The sequence below is a fragment of the Emydura macquarii genome, unplaced genomic scaffold (genome assembly GCF_026122565.2).
Source record: "Emydura macquarii macquarii isolate MOO-44397 ecotype Brisbane River unplaced genomic scaffold, CSIRO-AGI_Emac_v2 contig_1027, whole genome shotgun sequence".
NCBI classification, from domain to species: domain Eukaryota; kingdom Metazoa; phylum Chordata; order Testudines; family Chelidae; genus Emydura; species Emydura macquarii.
This window is the reverse complement of record NW_027131164.1, coordinates 13,699,305-13,724,397: the sequence shown is the minus strand read 5'-3', so window position 1 is coordinate 13,724,397 and position 25,093 is coordinate 13,699,305. Positions and strand designations below refer to the sequence as shown.

Sequence of the window (25,093 nt, the reverse complement as noted above, 5' to 3'; positions counted from 1 at the left end):
ACCAGGGTCGCCTGCTGCACCTGGACCTGGACTCCCTCCACCTGACAGCATGGAGACTCTGTGGCTGACAGAGGGAGAGAGAGCCTGCTCGGTGCAGGTCCAACAGGTTCTGCTGGGTAGCAGAAAACCTTCCACTCAGGTGGTGTACCAGGCGAAGTGGAAGCGCTTTACCTGTTGGGCGGAGTCCTGGGTTATCCCACTGAGCTGTTCGCCCATACAGGCGATCTTGGAATACCTGCTCCATCTGAAGCTGCAGGGGCTAGCACTGGCCTCCTTGAAGGTGCACCTGGCAGCCATCTCGACCTTCCACCAGCCGATGGAAGGGAGGTCACTGTTCTCGCACCCCATGTCAGTTAGGTTCCTCAAAGGGGTGGAGAGGCTGTATCCGCAGGTCCGTGACCCGGTGCCTCCCTGGGATTTGAACCTGGTCCTTGCCGCTCTGATGGGACCCCCCTTCGAGCCTATGGCTACATGCCCACTGCTCGTCCTCTCGTGGAAGGTAGCCTTCCTGGTGGCCATTACATCGGCTAGGAGGGTCTCCGAGATACGAGCTTTGACCTCGGAGCCCCCTTACACCGTCTTTTATAAAGACAAAGTGTGGCTGAGACCCCACCCAACCTTCCTGTCCCAGTTTCATTATAACCAGGATATCTTCCTCCCCGTGTTTTTTCCTAAACCGCATGGTTCGGAGGAGGAGCGGAGATGGCACTCGCTGGATGTGCGACGAGCCCTGGCCTACTACATAGAGTGGACACGGCTGTTCCAGAAGTCAACGCAGCTGTTCGTGGTAGTGGTGGACCGGATGAAGGGTTCACCTGTCTCCACCCAGCACATCTCCGCCTGGATCACCGCCTGCATCAGCACCTGCTATGAGCAGGCGAAGGTGCCGCTTCCAGGAGCTGTGTCAGCGCACTCAACCAGAGCCCAGGCTCATCGGCGGCCTTCCTAGAAAGAGTGCCCCTGCAGGACATCTGTAAGGCAGCAACCTGGTCGTCAGTCCACACCTTCACGTCCCACTGCGCCATCATGCCAGCAGGCGAGAGAGGACGCAGCCTTCGGCAGGGCTGTATTGATGAGTAGCTCGATGCTGACTCCTACCCACCTCCAAGGTATGACTATTTAATCCCCTATCTGGGAATGGATATGAGCAATCTCTCAAAGTAGAAAACACGGTTACTTACCAGTAACTGTTGTTCTTCGAGATGTGTTGCTCTTATCCATTCCACACCCACCCTCCGTCCCCACTGTCGGAGTCAGCAGAAAAAAGGGACTGAGGGCCCTCAGGGCCGACGGCGCCTGATATACCGCGGCATGGGCGCGGCACTCCAGGAGGCACCGGAGTCGGCCCTGCGGGGCTTTCTAATGGCAAAAAAGTTCTGGGAACCAGTGCACGGGGCGCACACTCACCTGTATGAGAATGGATATGAGCAACACATCTCAAAGAACAACAGTTACTGGTAAGTAACCCTGTTTTTCTGAAGACTATACAATGTAAGATTCGCCAGAATTATTATTTTACTGATGACAACCAAACTTAAAATCAGCTCATCTTGTATCTTGAAGTAGGTTGCTGTAATTTTGATGGTGAAGTTACGAAAGAAGGAGAAAAACGTGGCTTGTCTCCTATTTGTATGACTACTGAGTAATGTACAAAGTGGGCATATTTGATGAAAAAATTGCTTTGAAACACGCAGTTTCCATTTTCTGTCCAACTCTCTCTTAGATATTTAGAAGTTTTAATTGTTGGAAAAATGTTTAGTTTTTTACCTTGCATAAACAGCTCAGTTGCATTTCTCACTTTGTTCTGCAAGGGACTGAGGTGGAAGCGTAACAAATAATGTGTGCAATATCTTTCCGTTCAGGACACAATAGCATCATGTAGTGACTAGTGTGGAATGACTAAGACTTGGTAACCTTTAAACCTCTGGCTCTTGATTAGCTTTTCCTGATGTAAGTGGTTTTGTAAAGGGTGTATGCTTAATGATTAATTAATGTGTTAATAAGAGCCAATTGTATGTGTGTGCGTGCGAGAGAGAGAGGAATGCAACAAACAGCAGTTTCATATCTTCAAACTAATTTTCTCATCTTTTGTCCTTTTACTTTTTAAAGTAGTTAAAAAAAATTCAAATTAAAAGCAGTAATAAAATTACAACTTATAATAACTGTTAAAATGTTTTAAATTACTAATGAGAGAGAAAAGGAGGGTGAGGTAATTTCTTTTATTGAACCAACTTCTGTTGAGGAAGAGACAAGCTTACCAGCTACATAGAGCTCTCTCTGCTTCAGAGACCTGAAAGCTTGTCTCTTTCCCCAATAGAAGTTGGTCCATTAAAAAAATATAACCATATTACCTGACCCACTTTGTGTCTCACATATCCTGGGACCAACTTGGCAACAACACTTAAATTAATAATGACACAGGTGCTTTGTTGCTTCACGTGGTTCAAGTGTGTAGAAAATAATCAAAATAGGGATGTGAAACTTTCCAAATATGCAGCTCCGTCGAGTCCATTCGTGTCTAACAGTACATGTAGAATCATTCATCTTTACATTGCTTCAATTTAACCCTGTGTGTAAGGCTTCTGAGAGTTGATATTGGGCTGAAAAACTGTATGGGAGAATGATTTTGGCATCCCTGTGATCCCATAACCATCTATATTTTCTAAGGGTTGGTGTTTTTTTTTTTTTTTTTTTTTTTTTTTGAGGGGGAGAGGTTGGTGGTAGTGCAAGAAGCAGGCATTTAGTAAGCAAATTTGTTAAATTACTTAGATTTCAGGATAATAGGAACTTTAACTAAAGGGTGCCCTTCCAAAGCTCCTTGACATGCCTTCAAAAATACAAATGAAAGGAGTTACAAAATAAATTTTCCAAAGTGGCAGCATTACCCCTTCCTACCATGCATCATGTAGTCACCAGTAGAACTCTTAAACCCTAACTACACTTATCTACCAGATAGACCAATGACCACAAAAACAGATTGGCTTTGCATTTTGCCCAGAAGGTCAACAGACATAGACAATTTAATACTTTGGGGACAGAGCATTTGTGAAGAAAGGGCCTTTGCAGAGAGAGCCCTGCCATCAGCCCAGTCCCTTTTTATTATGAGCAGGATGGAGCTTCATAGTCTGTCTATTGACTGCAACTGTGGCAGTAGAGAGAGTCTCAAGCAGGCAGCTCCCAGCCTTAAACCTTGTTTACACAGGGAAATTGACCATCATAACTCTTCCGGAATAGCTCTCAGGTAACATTGTATTCTGAGAAAAAGTCACTTTTATTCCAGAATAATTTCCCCTAATGAAGTAAATATTCTTGAGTAGCTATTACAGACTAGTTTATTCCGCAATAGCTATGCCAGTCAATTTCTCCATGTAAACAAGGCATGAGTGAGTAAGGACTGTGGAACATTGGCCTTGGTGCTAATCCCTATTTGTACATAGCAAATGGTCACTGGTGAATTCTGGGGGGAGATTTTTGGGGGCCAAGGGGGAGCCTGTGCCTAAGAGGAAGAAGAGAACTTGGGGGGGGGGGGAAGGGGATGCTGGAATCAGGGAAGGTAATTCAGGAAAATATATACTGCATGATCTTTGATGGAGAAGAGAGAGTGTAGTAAAACCAGGAAGGGAAAGAAAATATAACAAAAACAAGAAGTATGTAGTGCATAGGGCTTTTTGAAAATTGCTAGGTAAATTATTTGATAAATCTCAACATTATTTGTCAACTGAATCGATAAGTACATTGTAATAATTGACCAGCCCTATACGTTGTCAAATACGTCAGCAACTGTTATTAAAAGAACAATAAAAATTGTTGAATATATGCTATGCTATATATATGCTATGACTATTCATAGCAATCCATTTAATTTTTAATGTACTTTAATACAGAATTGACTGACAATATGTTTCAACTAAATGAAGTACACAACTCTTAAGGAGGATGTGACTTTGTGGAGCATGGTCTTGAGGTGTGTGTGGCGGAGTGGACAAGGGAGATAATCATAGGTATTTTGTACCTTGGCTTGTAGGCTGTTTTGGTCTAGTGGGGGTATTGGATATGTTTTGTAAACCCTGATCTATTGTTGATGGGGAACATCCAGTTTTAGGCCTGAAGTTGTACTTAAAAGGGAAACAATGAAGTTGGTGACTGCCTCTCTTTACCAAGGAGATTTTCTATTGTCCCAACACTAAACGGGTACATTCCTCTTTTTGGACAAGTAGTAATTGTCATGTCTTTCACTCTGGGGTTTTCTGTGTTCCATTATCATGTGTTCTGTGAAAATTATAGTAGTAGCAATATTGCTACATTGGGAATAATTTGGGTTGCTCTGTGGTTTGGCTATAGTGGTAAAGTCCCTTTCCCTAACAGCTGCTTCTGTTACCTGGTTTACTTGTACTCTCTCATCTGGCTGTATCCATCTCTTGTCTCTTGTTTTATACTTTGATTTCAAGCCATTAGGGGAAAGGGACATTTTTGTTCTGTGTTTATACGGTGCCTAGCACAGTGGGATCCTGGTTCATGACTAGTACCCCTGTGTGCTGTGATAATACAAATAATAAATAATAGTAGTAGTGGTTGAGACAAAAGTGTGCAGATTTTCTATTCAGAGTGAGTTCACATTATCTCCTGACCTACAGGGATTCATCAAAAGGACAAGAAGATCTTGTTTTCCTGGAAGGAAGAATATTCAATACTTCTTTTATTATTTAGTAGTATTAATTTTATTGAGTGCCCTTTTTATAAACAATACCAGCCCTAATTTTAGAGATTTAATTCTTGCCCAACCCCTTCACTATTACCTCTTGCCCACTTCTCCCACCAATAACCTAATACTTCAAGAAGACAAATGGACACTGGCAAAATATGTCCCTTTCTTGCTCAGCCATATGCAGCAAACACTGGGATCCTTACTTACCTAAATATCTTGGAATCTGTCAAGTATGTACAGGATCTATAGCTATCAAAATGGTCAGAAATTTTCCTGTCAATTATTAAAATTCAGAGTGGGAGTAGTATTTGTTTTAAGATGTAACAGTTTGGATTTGTGTCTGTTTTAGGCCTACAGCAGATATCATAAGTTCTATTTATGGGTATTTTAAAAATATATTGGGAAGAAAAAAGTCCTGATAATGTTATTGGTCCATTACTAGATGGAAATGGTAAAATCATCAATAATAGCACAGAAGTGTTCAATAAATATTTCTGTTCTGTATTTGAGGAAAAAACAGATGATGTAATCTCCTCATTTGGTGATAACACTTTCCATTCCACTAGTCTATCTGCAGGATAGCTGAAGCTACTAAAGTTAAACATCTTTAAATTAGCAGGTCCAAGTAACTTGCATCCAAGAGTTTTAAAAGAGCTGGTTGAGAAGCTTGCTTGATCGGTAATGTTGATTTCCTTCCCCCCCTCCCCAAATAAGTCTTGGCACACCGGGGAAGTTCCAGAGGACTGGAAGAAAGCTAATGTGCTAATTTTTAAAAAGGATAAATGGACTGACCTGGGTAATTATAGGCCTGTCAGCTTGACATTGATCCCAGGCACGATAATGGAGTGGCTGATACAGGACTTGATTATTGAAGAATTAAAAGAGGGTAATGTAATTAATGGAAATCAACATGGGTTTATGGGAAACAGATCCTGTCAGACTAATTTGATATCTTTTTTTTAAAATGAGATTACAAGTTTGGTTGATAAAGTTAGTAGTGTTGGCATAATATATGTAGTTTTCTCTAAGACATTTGACTTGGTACTGCACTATATTTTGTTTAAAAAAGAATAATATAAAATTAACATGACACACATTAAACGGATTAAAAACTGCCTAATAGATAGGTCTCAAAATGTAAACGGAATCATTGAGCAGGTATGTTTCAAGTGGGGCCCCAGAGGGATCAGTTCTTGGTCCTATGCTATTTAACTTAGCTATTTATGAATGACCTGGAAAGAAACATAAAATCAACAGTGATAAACTTTGTAGATAATATGAAAACTGGGGGCCTGGTAAACAATGAAGGAGATGGGTGACTGATTCAGAGAAATTTGGAATGCAAACTAACAATATGCATTTTAATACAGCAAAATGTAAACATATACATGTAGGAACAAAGAATGAAGGCTGTTCTTACAGGATGGGGGATTGTGTCCTGGAAAGCAGTGACTTTGAAAAAGATTTGAGGGGCATGGTAGATAATCAGCTGAACATGAGCTACCAGTGTGATGCTGTGACCAAAAGAGCTATTGCAGTCCTGCAATGTATAAACAGGGGAAACTCCAGTGGAGGAGAGAGGTTATTTTAACTCTATATTTGGCACTGTTGCAAGCCCTGCTGGAGTATTGTGTCCAGTTCTGGTGTCCACAATTCAAGAAGGATGTTGATAAATTGGAAAGGGTTCAGGGAAGAGCTACGGAAATTATTAAAGGAAAACAGGCCTTATAGTGATAGATTCATTAAGTTTAATCTTTAGTTTAACAAAGAGAAGGTTAGGGGATGACTTGATTAGTCTATAAGTATCTGTGTTGGGAACAAATATTTAATAATGGACTCTTCAATCTAGCAGAGAAAGGTATAACACAATCTAGTGGTTGGAAGTTGGACACTAAACACATTTGGACTAGAAATAAGGTGTAAATTCTTAATGGTGAGAGTAATTAACAACTGGAATAATAATCTAGTTGTGATGGATTCTCCATTAACAACAATTATTAAATCAAGATTGGATGTTTTTCTAAAAAAATATTTTATAATAATTATTTTTGGGGAAGTTCTATGGCCTGTGTTGTTCAGGTGGTCAAACTAGATGATCTAAAAGGTACCTCTGGCTTTAGAATCTGTGAATCTAATATATTTGAAATAGATACTCTCTTGTATACTGCACAAGTGGGATCCCAGTTTGGGGATCACAGTTCATGTGACCTATAGACTTGAATTGCTAAATTGTCATTACTTTCTTAGGAGCACTAGAACTATAGATTATTGGTTGTTTCAAGATTCTTTAGTTGTGAAACATCAGTCATGAGTGTTGTGTTTCCCAACTGCTCTGAATCCTTCCACACAATAGGAAATGGATCCGTAGAGGATTTTTATGAGTAAGTGCCGTACTAGACCATGATCTATAAAACAGATGTGGAGCAATGTTGTAGCCAGCATTATTTAAAACCAGGACTGATTTCTTGTGAGAAGATAGGTTTGACTCCAAATGGTATGGTATGGGGTGCATCTTATTGTTCAGAGTGGAAAGCATTGCAGGGGTAAACAATGGAAATTGGCTTATGGAACCAAGTCCATTTACTTTTCCAATGTGAGGATAAAAGACCTGCCCACTAGTCAATGGTCTCTCAGTGACTCCTACCCTATCTTTACAGAAGCGTACATTTTAAAGTAAGTTAGGTTAACAAAAAGAAAATCCTCTTCTGTTACTTCTTCTCTAACATACTCAATGGTGAAATGTCTTTTGTTAAATCATATTCACTAAACTGAACTTGATAAAGTTGTGACAGTAATCAGAATCGGTTGTGTTGTTTTATATTCAAAGTACATAAGCAACATGAATGAAATGTTACAGTTTTGAGTTTCATAAGTTCGGTCTGTTTAAAATTCTCAATTTATTATTCCCATATGGCATCCCTTGCGCATATGTAACACCATGTCTTTCTGAATACCCTGTTAAATTTATGTCCTAAAATATATTTGCAGTGTGTCTGATCTATGGTTGCTCTGGGAACCATAGGCTTTAATTGTGGCTAATTAGCAATAACCCTTCTGAATTCTAGTCAGTTTAAAAAAAGAGTAAAAATAGTTCCACGTGTTAAACTTCCCTCATACCAGTTGTGTGGCTTTACAATCACATTTTCTTTTTTTTTAAATGGCTTTTTCTGCCTCCTGTTGCTGTGTGAAAGACATACTCAAAACTGACCAAATGAACATGCAGTAAGAAATATTAAAGCTTAAGTAAACAGAAGCACTGTCAGATGCACAAAGTACACAAGCTGGAAGAAATTTCTAATCTTCAGCTATAAGAATCTTTTATGTTTCTTATACTAATAGTAAATAAAACAACTTTCACATACAAGTGTAATTTTTTAAAAAGATTGATGTCCCCTTAACTGAAATGTGTAAAGCACTTAACTGGTGTGTGAAGATAACTAGTATCCTGATTTTGTTTTTGTACATTGTTCATTGCACATTGTTTGTACAGTGCTCCAATACAGCATTTAAATATGAAAAGTTGAATTTCAAAAGAACAAAAATAAAAACCAGAATGACTACAGTGCTGAAATAAAATATGCTGATTCTAAAAAGCAAGTTTTTCAAAACACTGATCTCTAGGTATATTAAAGAAGATAGGTTCAGACATAAAAATAAATTAGCTTGGGAAGTAGTGTCCCATTATTAGTAGTGGGAACTCCATTCTTCATCATATAAAGCTAGATTGGTGCTCAAGACTTTATTTCTTAAGTATGTGGAACTCTTTTTCACTGGCAGGAGAATGGACAAGAAGATCTCTTTTTAACATGGAATATCTGTGATTAGTGCTGCAGTTATATTACTGTAGAACTCGCAGTATTTGCTGTAAACTAACATGCAGTGTATTTACTGATTTTTCACAGTTGTATTTACAGCAGTTATTTCTAGAAAGAGGCATGTAGAAGTGCTCATTTGCAGAAGCTGGCTGGGAGCAAGAAAATAATTTGTATGGCCAACCTAGAAATGTTGTGCCAAAATAGATTGTAAAATAAACAACCTTGCAATAGAGACATTTTAGTTTAGTACATGATTCAAAACTAGAATCATCAGTTATGAGGATAAAAGGATCCTGCTATAAAAACTATATAGCTATCTTTCTTCCGGTTCAAAGGATTGATTTAGCATTTTAAATTAGTGAACATGAATGCCAGAGGATGTAACATCAGAAGCCATTTTAAGTTTCATTGCTTCTGACAGTGTGTTGGAGGAGCCCAGATAAAAGAAAAATGGAATGAAAGGAAAAATGAGAGCATCTTGATGTGTGTATGTAGGTGTGTAGATGTGGCATGTGCATATTTAAAAAAACAGAAATACAGGATTGAAGTTGACATATACAAAAAAGCTGGGGCTTTCTATAAAATGATTCGCAGGTGCTGAAAATTATGCAGATAGGAAGAGAATTCAAAGAACCATACTAAAGAAAAGAACTAATATTCTTACCACAAGAAAAGAGAAACATAAATGCAAGCTGAAATGCCATTGAAATCACTGGAGTACAGTAGTGATGAATCAGGTCTAGGTGTAGTAGTTAAAACAAACAAAAGACCAAAAATAGTAAGGAATGTGTTGTAAAAGTGATTGAATTGCTATATTTTATAGGCATAGTCTTTTTTGCAGCCACTGTTAATCAGTCTGTAGACATACATAACTAGCAGGGTTCCAGCATAATCTAAAGATTCTACACATACCTCAAAAAACAAAACACAACATGTATATGTTATCATGACAATGTTATGCGTCTTGTTAGTTACAGCAGTATTTTATATTTCAAGTGTATATGATAAACACAAACATATAGCACCACTGATATACTTTGAATGTTATGTCATAAATCTTTTCAATTTTGTACTCCACCTATTTATTTTTTGTGGTGAAGGATGAAAATGGGAAACTGAATCTATGCTGCATTCATATTTTTCATTCTGCGGCATAGATTTTGGACTGAATTATCCAGTAGAGTGGTAGCAGAGCCACCTCAACAAATACAATGTCTTCTCAGAATGATTTTTAACTTGTTTCACTCACTGAAGTTCTCTGGGTACTTGGAGACTGACAGTCCTCAACCTCAGTGTTTATCTACCGCTGTAAAGAGCATGATACAAATGCTTAGGCTTATAAAACCTGAAAAATTGATCTATACTCATTATGATCATGAGCATGCACTAAACAGGTAGGGTGGTGTTAAGAATTCACTTTGCCTGGTGTTTGGTCAAAATCTAAGTTTGTTGACTTTCAAGGACTTTTTCCGACTTCATGATCTGAATCAGTCCCGCATAAGACTTCTCTTTTGAACATCATCATTAATTTTTATTCCTATACTCCATATTTTAAAATAATTAGAAATGATATCAGAGACTGACTGATATGTATTGTTTGGTTTATAAATTAAATAAAAATGATTAACAGTAGGATAACAGTAAACAGTGAGTCAAATTCATTGGCGCAAGGCATTGAAGTCAATTGACTTAAGCCAGGATGAATTTGGCACAATATTTTTGTAAAAAAATCTCCTGGTAACCAGATCTTGGCTTAAGAGCATAATATAAGTGGTGGTTTGTAATACTATTCTTCAGTGATATCTGTGGGTACTTATCACTTCTGAAAACCAGACCCCAAGTCTCTGCACTTTCAATATGTTTTACTTCATTTTGATGAGCACAAGTTCTTCTGCCTTTTGTGTCGCAGAACAACTGCAGGGTTCACCTTATTTCACTGTATTTCACCTTTAGTTTCACAGGCAATAGGTTTGCTGCTTCTGCTTCTTTCTTTGAAAGACATTTCTTATGGTATTGGAGAATTGTGAATATGATTTTAATGTGAATTTTATGTTGTCATGGTGAAAGCCTTGTATAGTAACAAAAAGTGGAAGACCAAGTTATTGTATTGTTGAAATATCTGCTATCTCTGTTGTTCAGCACAGCAGTCAGAAAGTGCCTGTGGTCAGAAGTGCAATTAATAAACTAAATTATCTTGGAAAAACAAAATTAATTTCCATTTTTAATCTTGTTGCTAGAGAGGTGACATTGTTTGGTTCTTCATCAGCATCCAAGTATAGGGAGTATGGAAAATGTTTCCATTATTTTTAATAATGATTTAACATAGGAAGAATAGCTTTACTATGTGAACATTTTCAGTTCTTTAGAATATTAAACTAATATTAACACTAGATGGAAACTGATTTAACTATGGTGTTGATCACCAACGGAAAGGGGAAGGAAGGAAAGTCTCTTTGGCAAGGAGCACCAGAACAGAGGGTGCTAATGGATTTAAAAATAAGTTATGCTTTTATTAAATCATTTAAAAAAATAGTTGGTCAAGATGGTAATCAGCAGGGCATTAACATTTTCCCCAGACATAACTCAACCAAAGGCTGTTTTGTAATTCGCATGTAATGTTTATTCATATGTTTCATTTTAGGCTCTCGATGTAGACCGAACTGTTCTTTATAAAATGAAGAAGTCAGTAAAAGCTATAAATGTATCTGGACTGGGTGAGTATATTATAATTCCGTATGGTCTGTTTCTCTGAAAACTGCTTTGTATTTGGAGGCAGAAGACTTAAAGGCTGAGCTGTTTACTGAATAGGGAATTTGTAAGCTCTGGTCCACACTCACCTGGCAATTCAGCAGCAGTCGATGGGAGCTTGCATAACTCACGTCAACTGCTGTGCTTCCCTTCTGCGCGCTGTCTACACTGCGCTGCGCCAACGTTCCTGTCGATGCAGCACTATGCTACTTGAAGGGGTGGTTTTACTGAGTCGACTTCCTGATCGATTGAGCGGGTCTACACTGACCGCTCAGTCGATCCAGAAAAATCGATCTGGTGGCGGCGAATTTGCCGCTGTCAGTATAGACATGGGCTAATACAGGCAGTGTTGATGAGAGGAGCACTAGCAGATATGTTCTAGACAGTAATCTGCCCTGACAGTGAGAGAACTAGATTATTTTATGTTCTGGATTTTTTTTCTCACCAGCTCTAATTGCTGTGAATTGTAGAATGAGAAGTGAGCCAATGAACTATAGTCTTTTGTTGCTGGTGACCTATGAAACAAAAATCTCTTCACCTGTCAAGGAAGTTAGAAATAGACAAATAATTGTGTGTGCATTGTATATATGTGTATAAAACTAGTGTGCAATATATGTAAAATGTGCACACGAATATATCCTTGTATTTTTATTTTCCTTGACAGATGAGAATTTTCTGTTTTTGGTGGGTGGCCAGGCATAAAAAACTAAAATTAATAGACTTTATCATATAATCATAGAAACATAGGGCTGGAAGGGATCTCTAGTCTAGTCCCCATGCTGAGACAGTATCAAGTCTACCTAGACCATTCCTGACAGGTGTTTGTCTAACCTGTTCTTAAAAACCTCCAAAAATGGGGATTCCACAATTTCTCTGGTAATCTATTTCAGTATTTACCAGTCCTTGTAGGAAGAATAGTTTACCTACTAGTTAACCTAATTCTCCCTTGCTCCAGATTAGGAGCATTACTACTACTTGTCCTGCCTTCAGAGAACATGGAAAACAATTATCAGCAGCCCCTTGATAGCAGCCCTTAATATATTTGAAGACTGTTATCAGGTCCTCCCTCAGTCTTCATTTCTCATGACTGAATGTGCAGATTTTTTTTTAACCTTTCCTTATAGATGAGGTTTTCTAAACCTTTTATCATTTTTGTTGGTCTCCTCTGGACTCTCTCCATCTTTCCTAAAATGTGGCGCCCAGAACTGGACACTGTACTCCAGCTCAGGCCTCAAAAGTGCTGAGCAGAGCAGGATAGTATCTCCTGTATCTTACATACAACACTTCTGTTAATACCTGTACAATGATATAAGCTTTTTTTGCAACTGCATCCCACTGTTGGCTCCTGTTAAGTTTGTGATCCACTCTAATTCCCAGTTCCTTTTCAGCAGTATTATTGCTTAGCCAGTTATTCCCTATTTTATAGTTGTTAATTTGATTTACTACTTACTTACTTCTTAAGTGTAGTAATTTGCACTTCTCTTTATTTAATTTTTAGTCTTATTGACTTCAGACCAATTCTCCAGTTTGTCAAGGTCTTTTTTAATTCTGATCCTCTCCTCCAAAGTGCTTGCAACCCCTTCCTCCTTGGTGTCATCCAATAAGCATGCTCTCTAGTCTGTCATTAATGAAAATGTTTAATAGTACCTGACCAGGATAGATCTCTGCTGGACTCCATTAAATACGCCCTTCCAGTTTGACAGTGAACCATTGATAACTACTCTTTGAGTACGATTTTTTTAAGCAGTTTTGTACCCACCATATAGTAACTTCATTTAGACCATGTTTCCCTAGTTTGCTCATCAAAATGTCATGTGGGACTGTGTCAAAAGCCAGTAAAATTAAGATGTATCTGTCACGGATCCATAGTTCTGGTGCTCTGGAACAGTCCCTTGGAGAACCCCTTTAGTGTACCAGACCCCCTTAGGGTCTCACTCTTTCATTAGAGTAAGCATTTGGCTTCACTGCCTCCTTGGACCGAACCTTGGAGCCTTCAGCACCCCTGTTTCATACCCTGAGCTCCCTTCAGTGAGTCCACCTGAGAGAGACTTATACACCCAAAGAGACCAATGCATCCCCACCTTCGCCATCTGCAGTGACTCTCAGCCAGCGTTGTAAAAGCACTAGTGTTAATTAGATGTCTGGAACACAGTGTAAAAAGTCCTTGGTTAGCAGAGAGAAAAGAGAGTAATAGCATGGTCCGTTCTGGTTACCCAGAGCTCCAGCCAAGCAGTGTCCACCCTTGGCTCTCGCTTGGTTCCTCTGTCCTCTTTGTTCAAATTCCCAAGCCAATCCCACCTAGCCCCTCCTCAGTCCTTTGTTGTCCAGCTAATCAAACATGGCTAGATTCCCACTGAGGGGATGGGCCCTCCTGAGTTGTTAGTTGGTAGGTAGTAAATTTTCTAATGTTTGGGCTTTGCCATTGTCTTCATGGATTCTCCAGTGATGGGGCCAAGCCGCAGATAGCCAAGCATCAGTCACACCTGTGTGGTAGCCTGCCCAAGAGTAAACAGCCCTTTCCCACTCACTAGGTGATAATTCAGCATATTGGGGAAACTGAGGCACACACAGTATTCATACAAAATATTTACTGAAAATTCCCACGTCTGCTGCTTAGGTCAGTTACCCTGTCAGAGAAGGAAATTAGTTTGGTTCGGCATGTTTTGTTCTTGATAAATCCTTGCTGGCTATTACTTATCACCTTATTTTCTTCTAGGTGCATACAAATTGATTGTTTTAATAATCAATTTGTTCTCATCCTGAAGTTCAAAGCAATTTGAGCTGGAAATATGCTATATTAATATATATGCAACCTAGATGTGGCTGGAAAGTCACCAATACTGTGACTTGTGCACTGGGTGTGCTGGCTGTAAGAAGTAAAGAGTAACTTGAAGTTGATGTATGCTTAGTATAACTCATACTTGCTCAGGCAGGAGGATACTCCCTCTTGACTCAAGTAATAGAGTTGCCACCTTTGGACCATGAAGGGCCGGATTTGAGAGCCAGCCTGGGAAATGTTGTTTAATACATTACCATGGTACCCACCAGCCCCAATGATGATCAGGGCCCTGTTGTGCTATGCAATGTACAAAAATCTACAAAGAGAGAGCTCCTACTGTGAAGAGCTCACAGTTTACGAAGAACGATTTATGAATGGTGATGGGAGAGGAATATAGTCCAATGAATATAATATTTATTATAGGCAGGGCTGGTAGCACCATCTGTTATTAAGGTTGCCCAGCACTTCCCATTATTGGATCCCATTTTCAATTGTTTGTAATGGCCGAATTTTAACAGTTTGTGATGAAATTTTCTATGCTCAATGTCTGCCTCAGATGAATGTTTTGTGGGGAAATTTTTTTTTTAGATTGCTTAACGCTTTCCATTATAAAAGTCTTGTGCATTTATTTTTGAGAAATTGTATCACCTCCATTGTTTGCAATGGGCCTTTGAAATCATCAAGGAGAAGCTGTAGGCTAGAGATGTTCCTTTTCTTTGTCCCTTGAAATTCCGTTCAGGTCCAGCTATGAAATAAACTATTATCTCTTTTTTAAAAAACTAGGAAATTACATACAAAATACATTTTGTTAATAAGGTTGCAAATTCAAGCACAGGAAAGTTAGGAAATGCCAGAATTAATGTTGTCTGTGCAACCTTAATTCAGCCGTCTTGTGTGAATGCATTATGCTGCAGTCTTTAATTACACGATCACATACGTTTTTTTCCTACGGGACCCCTTTCTCATTCAATGTCCAGGATAGATGCGCAAGGGGGCAGAATTAAGGCTGTAGTGGCAACTGTAAATCAGGCGCTTCCTAATTTTAGAGCACTTGATTTTGCAACTTAAACAATGTTCTTTTAACAGTTTATTTTGTATGTATAAAATACAAAGATCTCGCTTCCTCATTTTAAAAAGTTCAGCTCATTCTTTTCAGTTTTTAAAGGACACGTACATCTGTCTAATCAGATCAGCATCAATGAATGTTTTTAGCATAATTCAGGTAGGTTAGGCTGAAACTTTGTAATAAGCTAGATACTGAAAAAGCCAATAAGTGAGTGTTTTCGTGGTGTCTGAGGTTAGACACAGGTAAGTGGTAGACCTAACTAGTTAGTATACTGGATACTAGGTTAGTATGTTTTTATGTTTCACTTAAAGAATGTCATACTTTCCATTTTGGACAATACTTATGCCTTCAATGTTTGAGGAATGAACTTGCATGTGAAGTGAGTCATATAAAATGTGTTTTGTTCTTCATTTTATTATTCCTTTGTGAGCTTTCTGGCTAATTTTCTTTCCAGGAAACAGGATGGGATTTCTTGGGTGGGGAAAATCATTGCACTTTTTACTGACCTAAAGTGAGACACGTGTCAGTGTCTTTAATCAAAAAACATAAAATACATTTACTATTGAAAAATTATTTTGGTGCATAATCTAACACATTTGATTTATTAACAAGTATTTACTATTTTTGAATATATCAAGTTAACATGAACAATCTCTTGATCAATTTATTTTACATCTGAAAGTTCCAGAGTTTTGTTTTAGCCAGTTGTAACTTGCAGTAATATATTCAGGTAGTTATTGGAGTTAGTTTTGTGTTTGCTCTTTTTTTTTAAGCTCATGTGGAAAATGAAGAACAATACACTCAAGCACTGGAAAAATTTGGAGGCAACTGTGTCTGCAGGGATGATCCAGATTTGGGAACAGCATTTTTAAAATTTTCTGTGTTTACAAAGGAGTTGACTGCTCTCTTCAAAAATTTGGTAAGAAATGATCTAGAATAAAAACATGGTTATGATTTGAGCTATGTTAGGAAGAAAAAAATATGTATATATGGTTCAGATATATTTGATTTTATTTGTGAATTACAACAGTTGTTCATGTTGAAGAAAATTCAGTGTTCTGAAGACCAGTGTTTCTTACCTCCCTTTGAATGTCTATAATCCTTGATTTGAACCAGTATGCCACATCTTCACCTTCACCTCCTTTAAAGCCTGTGAATCTTAGTGCTTTCCTCAAGAAAGTGGACATAATCCTTATTATTAAATAATAGAAAAAAAAATTAAAACTGTTAAACTAACAAAAAATATGACCTATGTTCCCCTGCTTATTTGTACTGTTTTTATCTTCCTTTTACCTCTTGCCGCTGTATTATCTAATTGGATTGTAAGCTTTTGGAGAAGAGATGGTCTTCTTACTTTCCTGTAAAAAGCCTAGCCTATTTTTGGCACTCAGTGCAGATTATAGATAATAACATAGGGTTCAATTCTGCAAATGCTGAGCACCGTCAAGTGTTACTGAAGTCAATAGCAGTTGAGGGTACTCTGTGCCTTGCAAAATCAGGGCCATACGATAGTGTTCTACTTGCACAGAGTGAACAAGGGAATATTCTTAACAAGGCAGATTCTTTGCTCCACTCTGCTTTCTTTGCATTACTCAGAAGGCACAAAAGGGGAATGAAAGCTGGCTGCATCCCCAGCTGGAGATTCCCTTGGGGTGGGTGAGTCCCAAACCCCCACATAGAGCCAACCAGAGCTAACTTTTATGCTACCCTCCCCACAGGCCTCTTTATGGGAAACAGGGAGGTGGAATGGCCAGTGTGTGATGTGCTTCAGCTCTCCTCAGCTGGCAGTGGTCTCCTGGGGACTGTTGCCAGCTGATGTTATTTAGAGCAGCCTCCAGGCCATAACTGGCTCCCTGACGCTGTCCCTCCCTGCCCCACTGAGCATGATCTTAGTGAGACAGAGAATGTAGCCCTGAATGTATTAGCACTGAAATATATTTCACGTTGAACTTGGCTTTCTCCAGATGTGGGGTATGATGTTCTAAGATTAAGGGCCAGTTTTTGCCATCCTTACTCAAGTTGAGTTAGTTCTTTAGCATAGGAGTACTCACTGAAACCAATAGACTTACTCAGTTTGAGTAAGGGTGGCAGAATCGGCCCTTTAAATGAATACACTTATACTTCTTACAGAAACACATTCTACCATGTCTCATTTTAACACAATATGGTAAGTAAATTGCTATACTCAGTTGGAGAAACAACTGTGTAACATGGGTTTCATATCTTTTATCTGTATTAAGTAATGGATGTTTTAACAAGTGACATTGATTGAAAAAGCAATATCACTTCTATGTATTAAAATAGCAATGGAGAAGCTGAAACCGTTAATGTATGTTTTAAAGATGTTTTTAATTTAAGACAAATAAATGTGGACATTTTTATCAAAAAAATTTAACAACTGTTAGTAGTGAAAGAATTAATTATCATGATTACAAAATGGTGTGGGTTACATATAATAATAAGAATAATAGTGTAGCTTTTTAATAGTACTTTTCATCCAAAGGTTTGAGTCTCCTGTACCAAGGAAGTATCTGTATGCTGTGTGTGACCATAAGTCTATTTTAAACTTATGAGAATTGGTTGTAGGAGAGTCATCTTCCTCTGAACAAAACCAAAAGCAGTGTTTCTAAACCTTGTTGCTCTAGTCTGGCTTCTCGCTATTAGCAGTTTATTTTTCTTGCTTCAGTTTATATAGATCAGAAATGCATATGTGATGGGTCGGCAGCAAAGTCTTTCATTCTTGTCATTTGATGGTTCTAATTTTCCCTACTGGCTAAGTGCCATATATTTTTTACATACAGAAACTTGGTGGCTTCTCCTAGTCTCATTATCATTGTTAGCTTACATCAGGGAAGGCTCAAGGGATTCCGGCAGGTAGGCCCTCTCTTCCCTCTTGCTCTGCTGCAGATTAGTGAGGGCGGGTCTCAAGGGGGAACACCTTTCTTTCTCCTGATGTGCTCCACACCTCTGAGGTTTGACATTGTTTGTTGATTGATTGCAAAAGGAGAACTGAAGTAATACAGACACCCATTGTTGGCTGAGTTTCAGACACCAGCAGGAAAAGTTTAAACTCTTCCCCCAAAAAACTATTAAATGGCCAAGCTTGAAGAAATGCACAAACTCTAAGGTTTTTTGAAAACCACTTGTTTATAAACATGAACTTCTTGGACAGTGTTTCTTTAATTTTTCCAGCTAGAAGTTCATATCACTTGGATAAATTATTCACCCTTTTGTAATCTCTTACTTTTAAAATTTGCTTCCTAAGATCTTGGATAAAAGTCTATTTTTCTTAGTGGAGATTACAAAGGACAGTCTCTAAGAAGTGCTATAATATTCTGAAGAAACTTTGGATTCTTGGTGATTTTTATTTAATTACTGGTGTCTGTTTTCTTTATACAGTACAGCATCATAGCTGTGCAAAGTGCACATTTCATGTTTCTGAATGTTTTACACATCTTGAATGTCAGATTGAAGTCCTAGTACCTCCTTCCCGCATCCAACCTCCCTCTCCATCCAGAAGAAATACCCTTTTGCCTTAGTCTTCTCACTCACTGAATTATGTACAGTACTGAGAGATTTTGAAGCATTCTGTATAAAAAATGAATGTATTGACATTAACTTGGCACCCAATGTGTTTCAGTTGTAAATAGCTTTTTTAATGTTTTATGCCATACAAAGGCATGCAAGGCATCTTTTTAACCATTCATGTTCCTCTAGTTCCATAAGGCACTTCTAAAAGATTTCAGAAAAGATGCTAGCAGAATGAGGAGGGATGTGCAGGGGAGAGAGAGGACATGCCCAGACTGGAACAGATGACAAAGCAATTTACACTAGTGTAATATGAGGCCTAGTGTTTAAACTTCATCTTGTCATTTATTATGAATTTTCTTGAATTTTCATAATTTTTGGTTGGAGAGTTGTTGTGTTCTGTCATCTTAACATCTGGGTGGCATTTTGGGGGCAGCAATTCTAAAATGATTCAGTTAAAAAGGGAGAGATTTCCCTTTGTTCCTTCATGTGTTATGAAGATGGTCTACTTTAAAGGCATTCTGTTTTCATAGCTTTTCTTTCTCTGATGGAGAAGGTTTCCCAAAGTACACTGTTTGCCATCAGGGCTTTGATCTTTTCATGGTCTTTTCAGAGCGTTTGGATTTTTAAACCTTTCACTTTCTTACATCAGAATCTCTGATTTTGGTATCTAGTGACTCAACTATACAGTACCTGAGCTGAAGTTCAGATCTTGGTATATCTTTGATTTGGGTGCAAATGAATTATATGTGTAGCTGGCTGGACTCCTTTCATGTGTGCATTTTTAAACTAAAGCTAAAAGACTATATTTTTGGAGAACTCAATTTTCAGGTGCTTTGATTCTTCATGTTTGGAAATTAGCATAAAAGAGGACTCTGTGATGGCTTTTCTAGAGAAGGACTGAATCGCACATTAAGACACTCTGCCACAATGGTTTTATATCAGTTCCTGATAGATGTGTACCTTTTTCTCTGTACAGCACCCAGATAATCATAGTAGAACTCTATCTACTGCTTCTGTATTGTAACTCCAGTATACTGCTATAAAGTTTCCTTGTGCTTTCTCTAGGTCAGAAATGGTTTTTTAAAAGTCCACTTGATGTTTCTTTTGATACTGATAGCCTAGGTGAGGCATTTTTCAGAAAGTAACACTATCTTTCTGGGCATACATACTGTTGTTCCTTGGCAATTTTTCTTATTAATAGCTTGTTTGGCATTCATTCAGTTAGAATAGTAGCATCAGTGGTATAGTTAGGTCTGTGTATGGGATGTTTGTGTGCCAGTCACTTGTAATCTTAAATACTTGGACTCCCCAAGTGATTAAATGCCAGCTGGTATGGTATGGTGAGTTTGAATATGAGAAATATTAGGGTAGGGAAAAGGCCAGTCTACCCAACATGCCTGCTGTTTACAAGTTTTTTCTTTTAATCCTATTCTTTTTACTGGGACATGGAAAAAACCTGTAATTGCATATCTCCTTTGTCTCTTTCTCCCTGGAAAAAAGATCTGATCTGTGCAGAATCTCTACCTTCTACTATGGAAACAAAACAACTCTGTGGGGTGTTTTTTGGCACACTCTCCCTCCTTCTAAGTATCCAGTAGCCTTTTTTATCCTTAGTCTGTTATGTATGTTTGTTAACTTTGTTTCTCTTTGTAAATTCAGTGCTCATAAAAATCCTGAATTGCAAGCACTAGAATCTGAAATCTGCACTCTACAGAAAGTGCTTGAGGAAGGGAGGAGAAGCTTCCATATGAGGAGTAATTAAAAATGCTGAGATTTTTAATATACAAAGGAGAAAAGTAAGGGTCCATATTATATAACATATTTTGGCTACCTTTTTCCAAAAGTAAGAGAGCACTCATTAAACTTAACAGGTAACATGTTTAAAACTGATCAAAAGAAATACTGCTGTGCAGGATATATAATTAACCTATGACGCTGCCCTGCAAGATACAGAGACAAAGAGTTTAGGAGGTATGTGTGTGGGTTTTTTTTGTTTTGTTTTTAAGTTCAGATCCTGTATCTGCAAATGTGTGTAGCTTTACAGGTGTGAGTCGTCTGCTTAATGTCAATTGGACTACTCACATACTTAAAGGTAAGCATGTGTGAATCTTTGCAGGATTGGGTCTGATTCTCCACATGGCTAAAAATTCATAATTCCATTGACTTAAATGGAGTTACTCCTCTGCTCTCGTATACCAGTGAGAAACAGAACTTGCTAAAGGTTCATATAACACTACACTGATAGGGGCTTTAAAATGTGCATAATTATTCTTTATTTTAAGGAGCAGCGTATCAAGGTGATAAGTGAATGTGATGTCTGATCTTCATTTTCAGCATCTCAACAAAATTTACTGAAGTCATAAGAATTCATGAAGACAGAAATTAAACAAAAGGTTCTAGAGGAATCAGAAATTAACATGAAATTCAACTTGGAAAAACCTGGACAGTAATGATAGAGTTCTAGGGGAGGAGGTTTATAATCGAGAGCAAGTTAAGACATAGTCTTGCAATGGGATATGATAACAAGAAGGTGAGTGCAGTTGTGGGCAGAGCAGAGAGGTGATGATCCCGCTACATGACTATGGTGCAACTGCACCTGAAATGTTATATTAATTTCTTTGCCAGGAAGAGATTGACCAACTGGAAGGAGTTCAGAAGAGAATAACCAAAGCCTGATTATTTAAGATGGCTATTTATGAAGAAAGATTAAAAGAGTTAAACATGTATACTTTGTCTAAAACATAACTAAAAGGTATGAAGAAAAAATACAGTAGTTCCCAAATAGTTGAATTATGTCAATGCCAAGAAAAGAGAGGAAATTGGGGTCTAATTAGAAGCAATATCAGAGAGAACTTGCTAATGGTAAAATGTATTAGGCTAAGCAAAAATATCCCAAGGGAAGTGGTGGAAGCCCATCACTTAAACATTTAAGCCTGTGCTGGACAAAATATTAGAAAACATACTTTAAAGAACTGTCCTCCATTACCCAGGGTGGTGGACTAGATGACTTAAAAATTCTTTTTCTTCTCCAACATCTAGAATTTTAATCTCATGCTTTTGAGTATAAATGAATAGCTCCACTCAGGAAGAAATTTCACCTCATAGTATTTCACTTAGGTGCATGTGGGGGCTTTGCATCTTTTAATATGTACTAGCAGTGGCAGCCATTGGTCTGTTTGGACATAGCAAATCCTATATTCCTTGAGAAATCCTGGTTAGGTATAGGGTGATTTATTATTTTTAAATAAAATACTTTTTTAATCTTGGTTGATTTTCTTCAATGCTTTATTTTCTTTTACTATATAATTAATAACTTTTAAAAATTCCAATGTCAGGCCTACAAATTATATCTTATCTTGACAATGATGTAAGTTTTCATTGTTCATTTACTGTTGATATTAATTTGCTTTGTGCTGCTAGAAACCTGCAATGCTAGGAAACCTATTTTAAATTTTTCAATCAAATAGTACTTACCTTTAAAGAAAAGGAAGTTACTTAAGCAGTGTGATAAATTAAGCTATACTAGCGGTCATTAATGAACACCCATATACTTTGGTGGGTCAAAGGCCAGTGGCTGAGTGCAATCAACACACCAACAGTGGAGAAGTGAGTTTAGTAACCATAAAATGCACATTTAGAGTGATTCCAATTATAAAACATTTTTATTTTCAATTAAATTTAAAATGTTTTAAAAGCACATTTAGCTTATGCCTATTTGTGTATCTAAATGGTTTTGCAGCAGAAAGTAATAGAAAGATACATTTTTGGTTTGGATTTGTTCTTTTTATTAAACAAACAAAAACTATTGAAAGTACTGCAGGCTTTAAGGTTCAAAGTTTTGCAGTCCTGTCTTGAGTAAACTTCTACTTTAACTATATAGATGGGTTACCCAGTTAAGGACTTCAAGATTTGCCCCAATTATATTAAATTAACTTAAAGCCCTTTTTCCCTGTGCAGATGTTGGCTTGGCTATTACATCTAGTATGGCATCTGGTAGTTGAGTGTTTGTTTATTTTCGCATGCTCCCTCCTGCCACCTTTCCTTCCTTCTCCCAGCCTTCTCCAATTTATGAACCTCGATTTACTACCCCATCTGTGTCATCTTATCTTCTTGGAAGCTGTCAGAGCAGCAGTTTTAGAAGTGGAAACCAGGTCAGATTTTTTTTTTTTTTAAACACATGGAAGTTGCCAGTGTTTCTCTGGTACCAGAGGCAATTGATCCTTCAACTTCTCTGAAGCGCTTCTACACCTCAATGTGGATCTCCTTTCCTAACAACTTTTTAAAAGTTTTATAGATTAAAAATGTGGAGGCAACATGGGCACTGGCATCTGTTGGGTGACATATACTTTGTGTACATTTTAGGATGATCTAAAATGGGAGAAGCAGCAAGGGAATGCTTTTTTATTGTGCTAAAAATGGAGATAGGTTTTTAAACAGTTTTGTGTAAATGTATTACAAAAGAAATTAAAGAAAATTTAAGATTTTTCTCTTGCATCCCACCTCTTGATTTATGGATATGAACAAACATGATTTGTCTGTTGTAGGTAAACAATCCATGCACTTAAACCTGCACATCTATCAGTCAATATGCATTTACATTTATTTTACAAGGATAAATAAAAGAGGAATGCAGGGGATATAACAGGCAGTAAATAATACAAATATAACAAGAGTTATAAAACAAAATATTGGAGGAGTACAATTAAATCAAACAATACTTTCAAAAAGAAACCCTATTTCATGGTTTTTAATTTATTTGAAAGACTTAATTAAACTAGAAGAGCTAATATGTAGGCACATATTTCTAAAGTGCCTACATCCATTGTTAACTGTGCACTGCTCATGAATTATATAAAGCACTCAGAACTGTCCTGAAGGGCAGTCAGTGTTCTGTTGTGCTCTTAGTTTAAATGTTGGTTTCTGCTATCAGTTTTTTTCTGTTCTGATTCACTGGAGAATACAATGGTGAGAAGGTGAATCTTGTAGCATGGCTTGAAGATGTGATGGGTAGTATTTTTCGTGTTCCTCTTTGGGAATGGAGTTGGAGAGCTTCAGGCATGCTGTGAAGAGGGCTTTACCTTTGGTTCCTCCAAAATTACACCTGGATTCAAATATATTGATAACTAGATTTAGACTATGAAAGTGTAGTTTGCTGAATTGGACCTCTTAACTGTGTAATAAAAGTCAAGTAGGATGATATTTCATAGGATAAAATTCTAACAAAAGTACTTGATTTCTCTGGTAGCCTTTCTGTCTCTTTCTTTCTCAAGAAGTCTTCAGCTGTATCCAGGGTTCGTGTTCATCACATTTTTCCATCTGTTCCTTGAGGGTTTGTCTGGATCTCAGAATTCTTCTTCAAGTGATGGTTCCCTATTGTATTCTACTGTGGATTATGCATATGCACTGTGCATTTGGATCTGGAGAATATGAAAGTGGCGTCCATTGGTATGCACATGCACCCTGACTTACCATGTGCTTTAGTCTAAGGGGATAAAGGGTGGGGCGATCTGATCATCTCTCCAGTTCCTTCTCACCGCTGCATGGTCTGGTTCAGAACCTTCAGTGTCCACAGCTCTGGCTTAATTCTTATTTTGTAGAACAATCTAGTTTGTAAATAGTTTTAACTGTTTTAATAGCTCTTACAGTTTAGTGTTTTATACGTCTATTAGTGTTAGATTAGGCTCCTAGGACAACCCTCACACCCTTCCTTCATATCCCATTTGGGTACAAGACTATGCCAAGGACACCAGGCTTCAAACTCTGCTTCCTCTCTGTGATCCTTCTCAGTCAGCGATGCCCACCAGCACTGTCTGCTGCCTTGGGGAAGCCCACATTGTGGAGAGGTGCGGTATCTGCTGATCGTACCCCTGCCATTCCTGATGAGGGCGGGAACTTTGTCTCTACAAATACCTCATTGAGAAGGCCATGAGGCCCTAATCAGACCCAGGCCGGGGAACCCCCCCTTTCTCCCTGTCTCTCTGGACAGGACCATTATTATGGAAGCATTCCTATTAGGCTGGGGAGCCCACATGAACAGCCACACAGCACAAAGTACCTGGATGTCTCAAGAATTCAGGATGCACATCAATATCCTGGATCTGTGAGCAGTCCTGAAGGAATGCTAGTCCTTTCTTCCATTCATCCACGCTCCGCATGTCCTTACAATGTCAGACAATATTACCACTGTCTTCTGCATCAAAAGGGAGGGAGGAATGAGATCGGCCTCCCTGTATGCAGAAGCAGTCAGCCTCTGGAACTGGTGTGTCAGTAATCAAATCACCCTATCGGCAGCCTACCTTTCAGGGAAGCAGAATGTTCTTGCAGTTTCCCTCAGCAGACATTTCATAGTTGACCACAGTTGGAAGCTCCTTGACTCGGTACTGTGCAATATTAATTTTTCAATCAGTGGGGAACCTCAAACAGAGATCTGCTCACCTCCCAAATGAACA

At 38.2% G+C, this 25,093-nt stretch overlaps 1 protein-coding gene across 2 annotated transcripts in view; it reads left to right on the top strand.

Annotated features, from left to right (window-relative positions):
- Positions 1 to 25,093, top strand: part of ASAP2 (ArfGAP with SH3 domain, ankyrin repeat and PH domain 2) — a 133,771-nt gene that overhangs the window by 18,926 nt on the left and 89,752 nt on the right. For both annotated transcript variants that reach the window (XM_067544795.1, XM_067544794.1), the window contains exons 2-3: positions 11,162 to 11,234; positions 15,887 to 16,032. In XM_067544795.1, the coding sequence (XP_067400896.1) occupies positions 11,162 to 11,234; positions 15,887 to 16,032 (219 nt within the window). The remainder of the gene's footprint in view (positions 1 to 11,161; positions 11,235 to 15,886; positions 16,033 to 25,093) is intronic.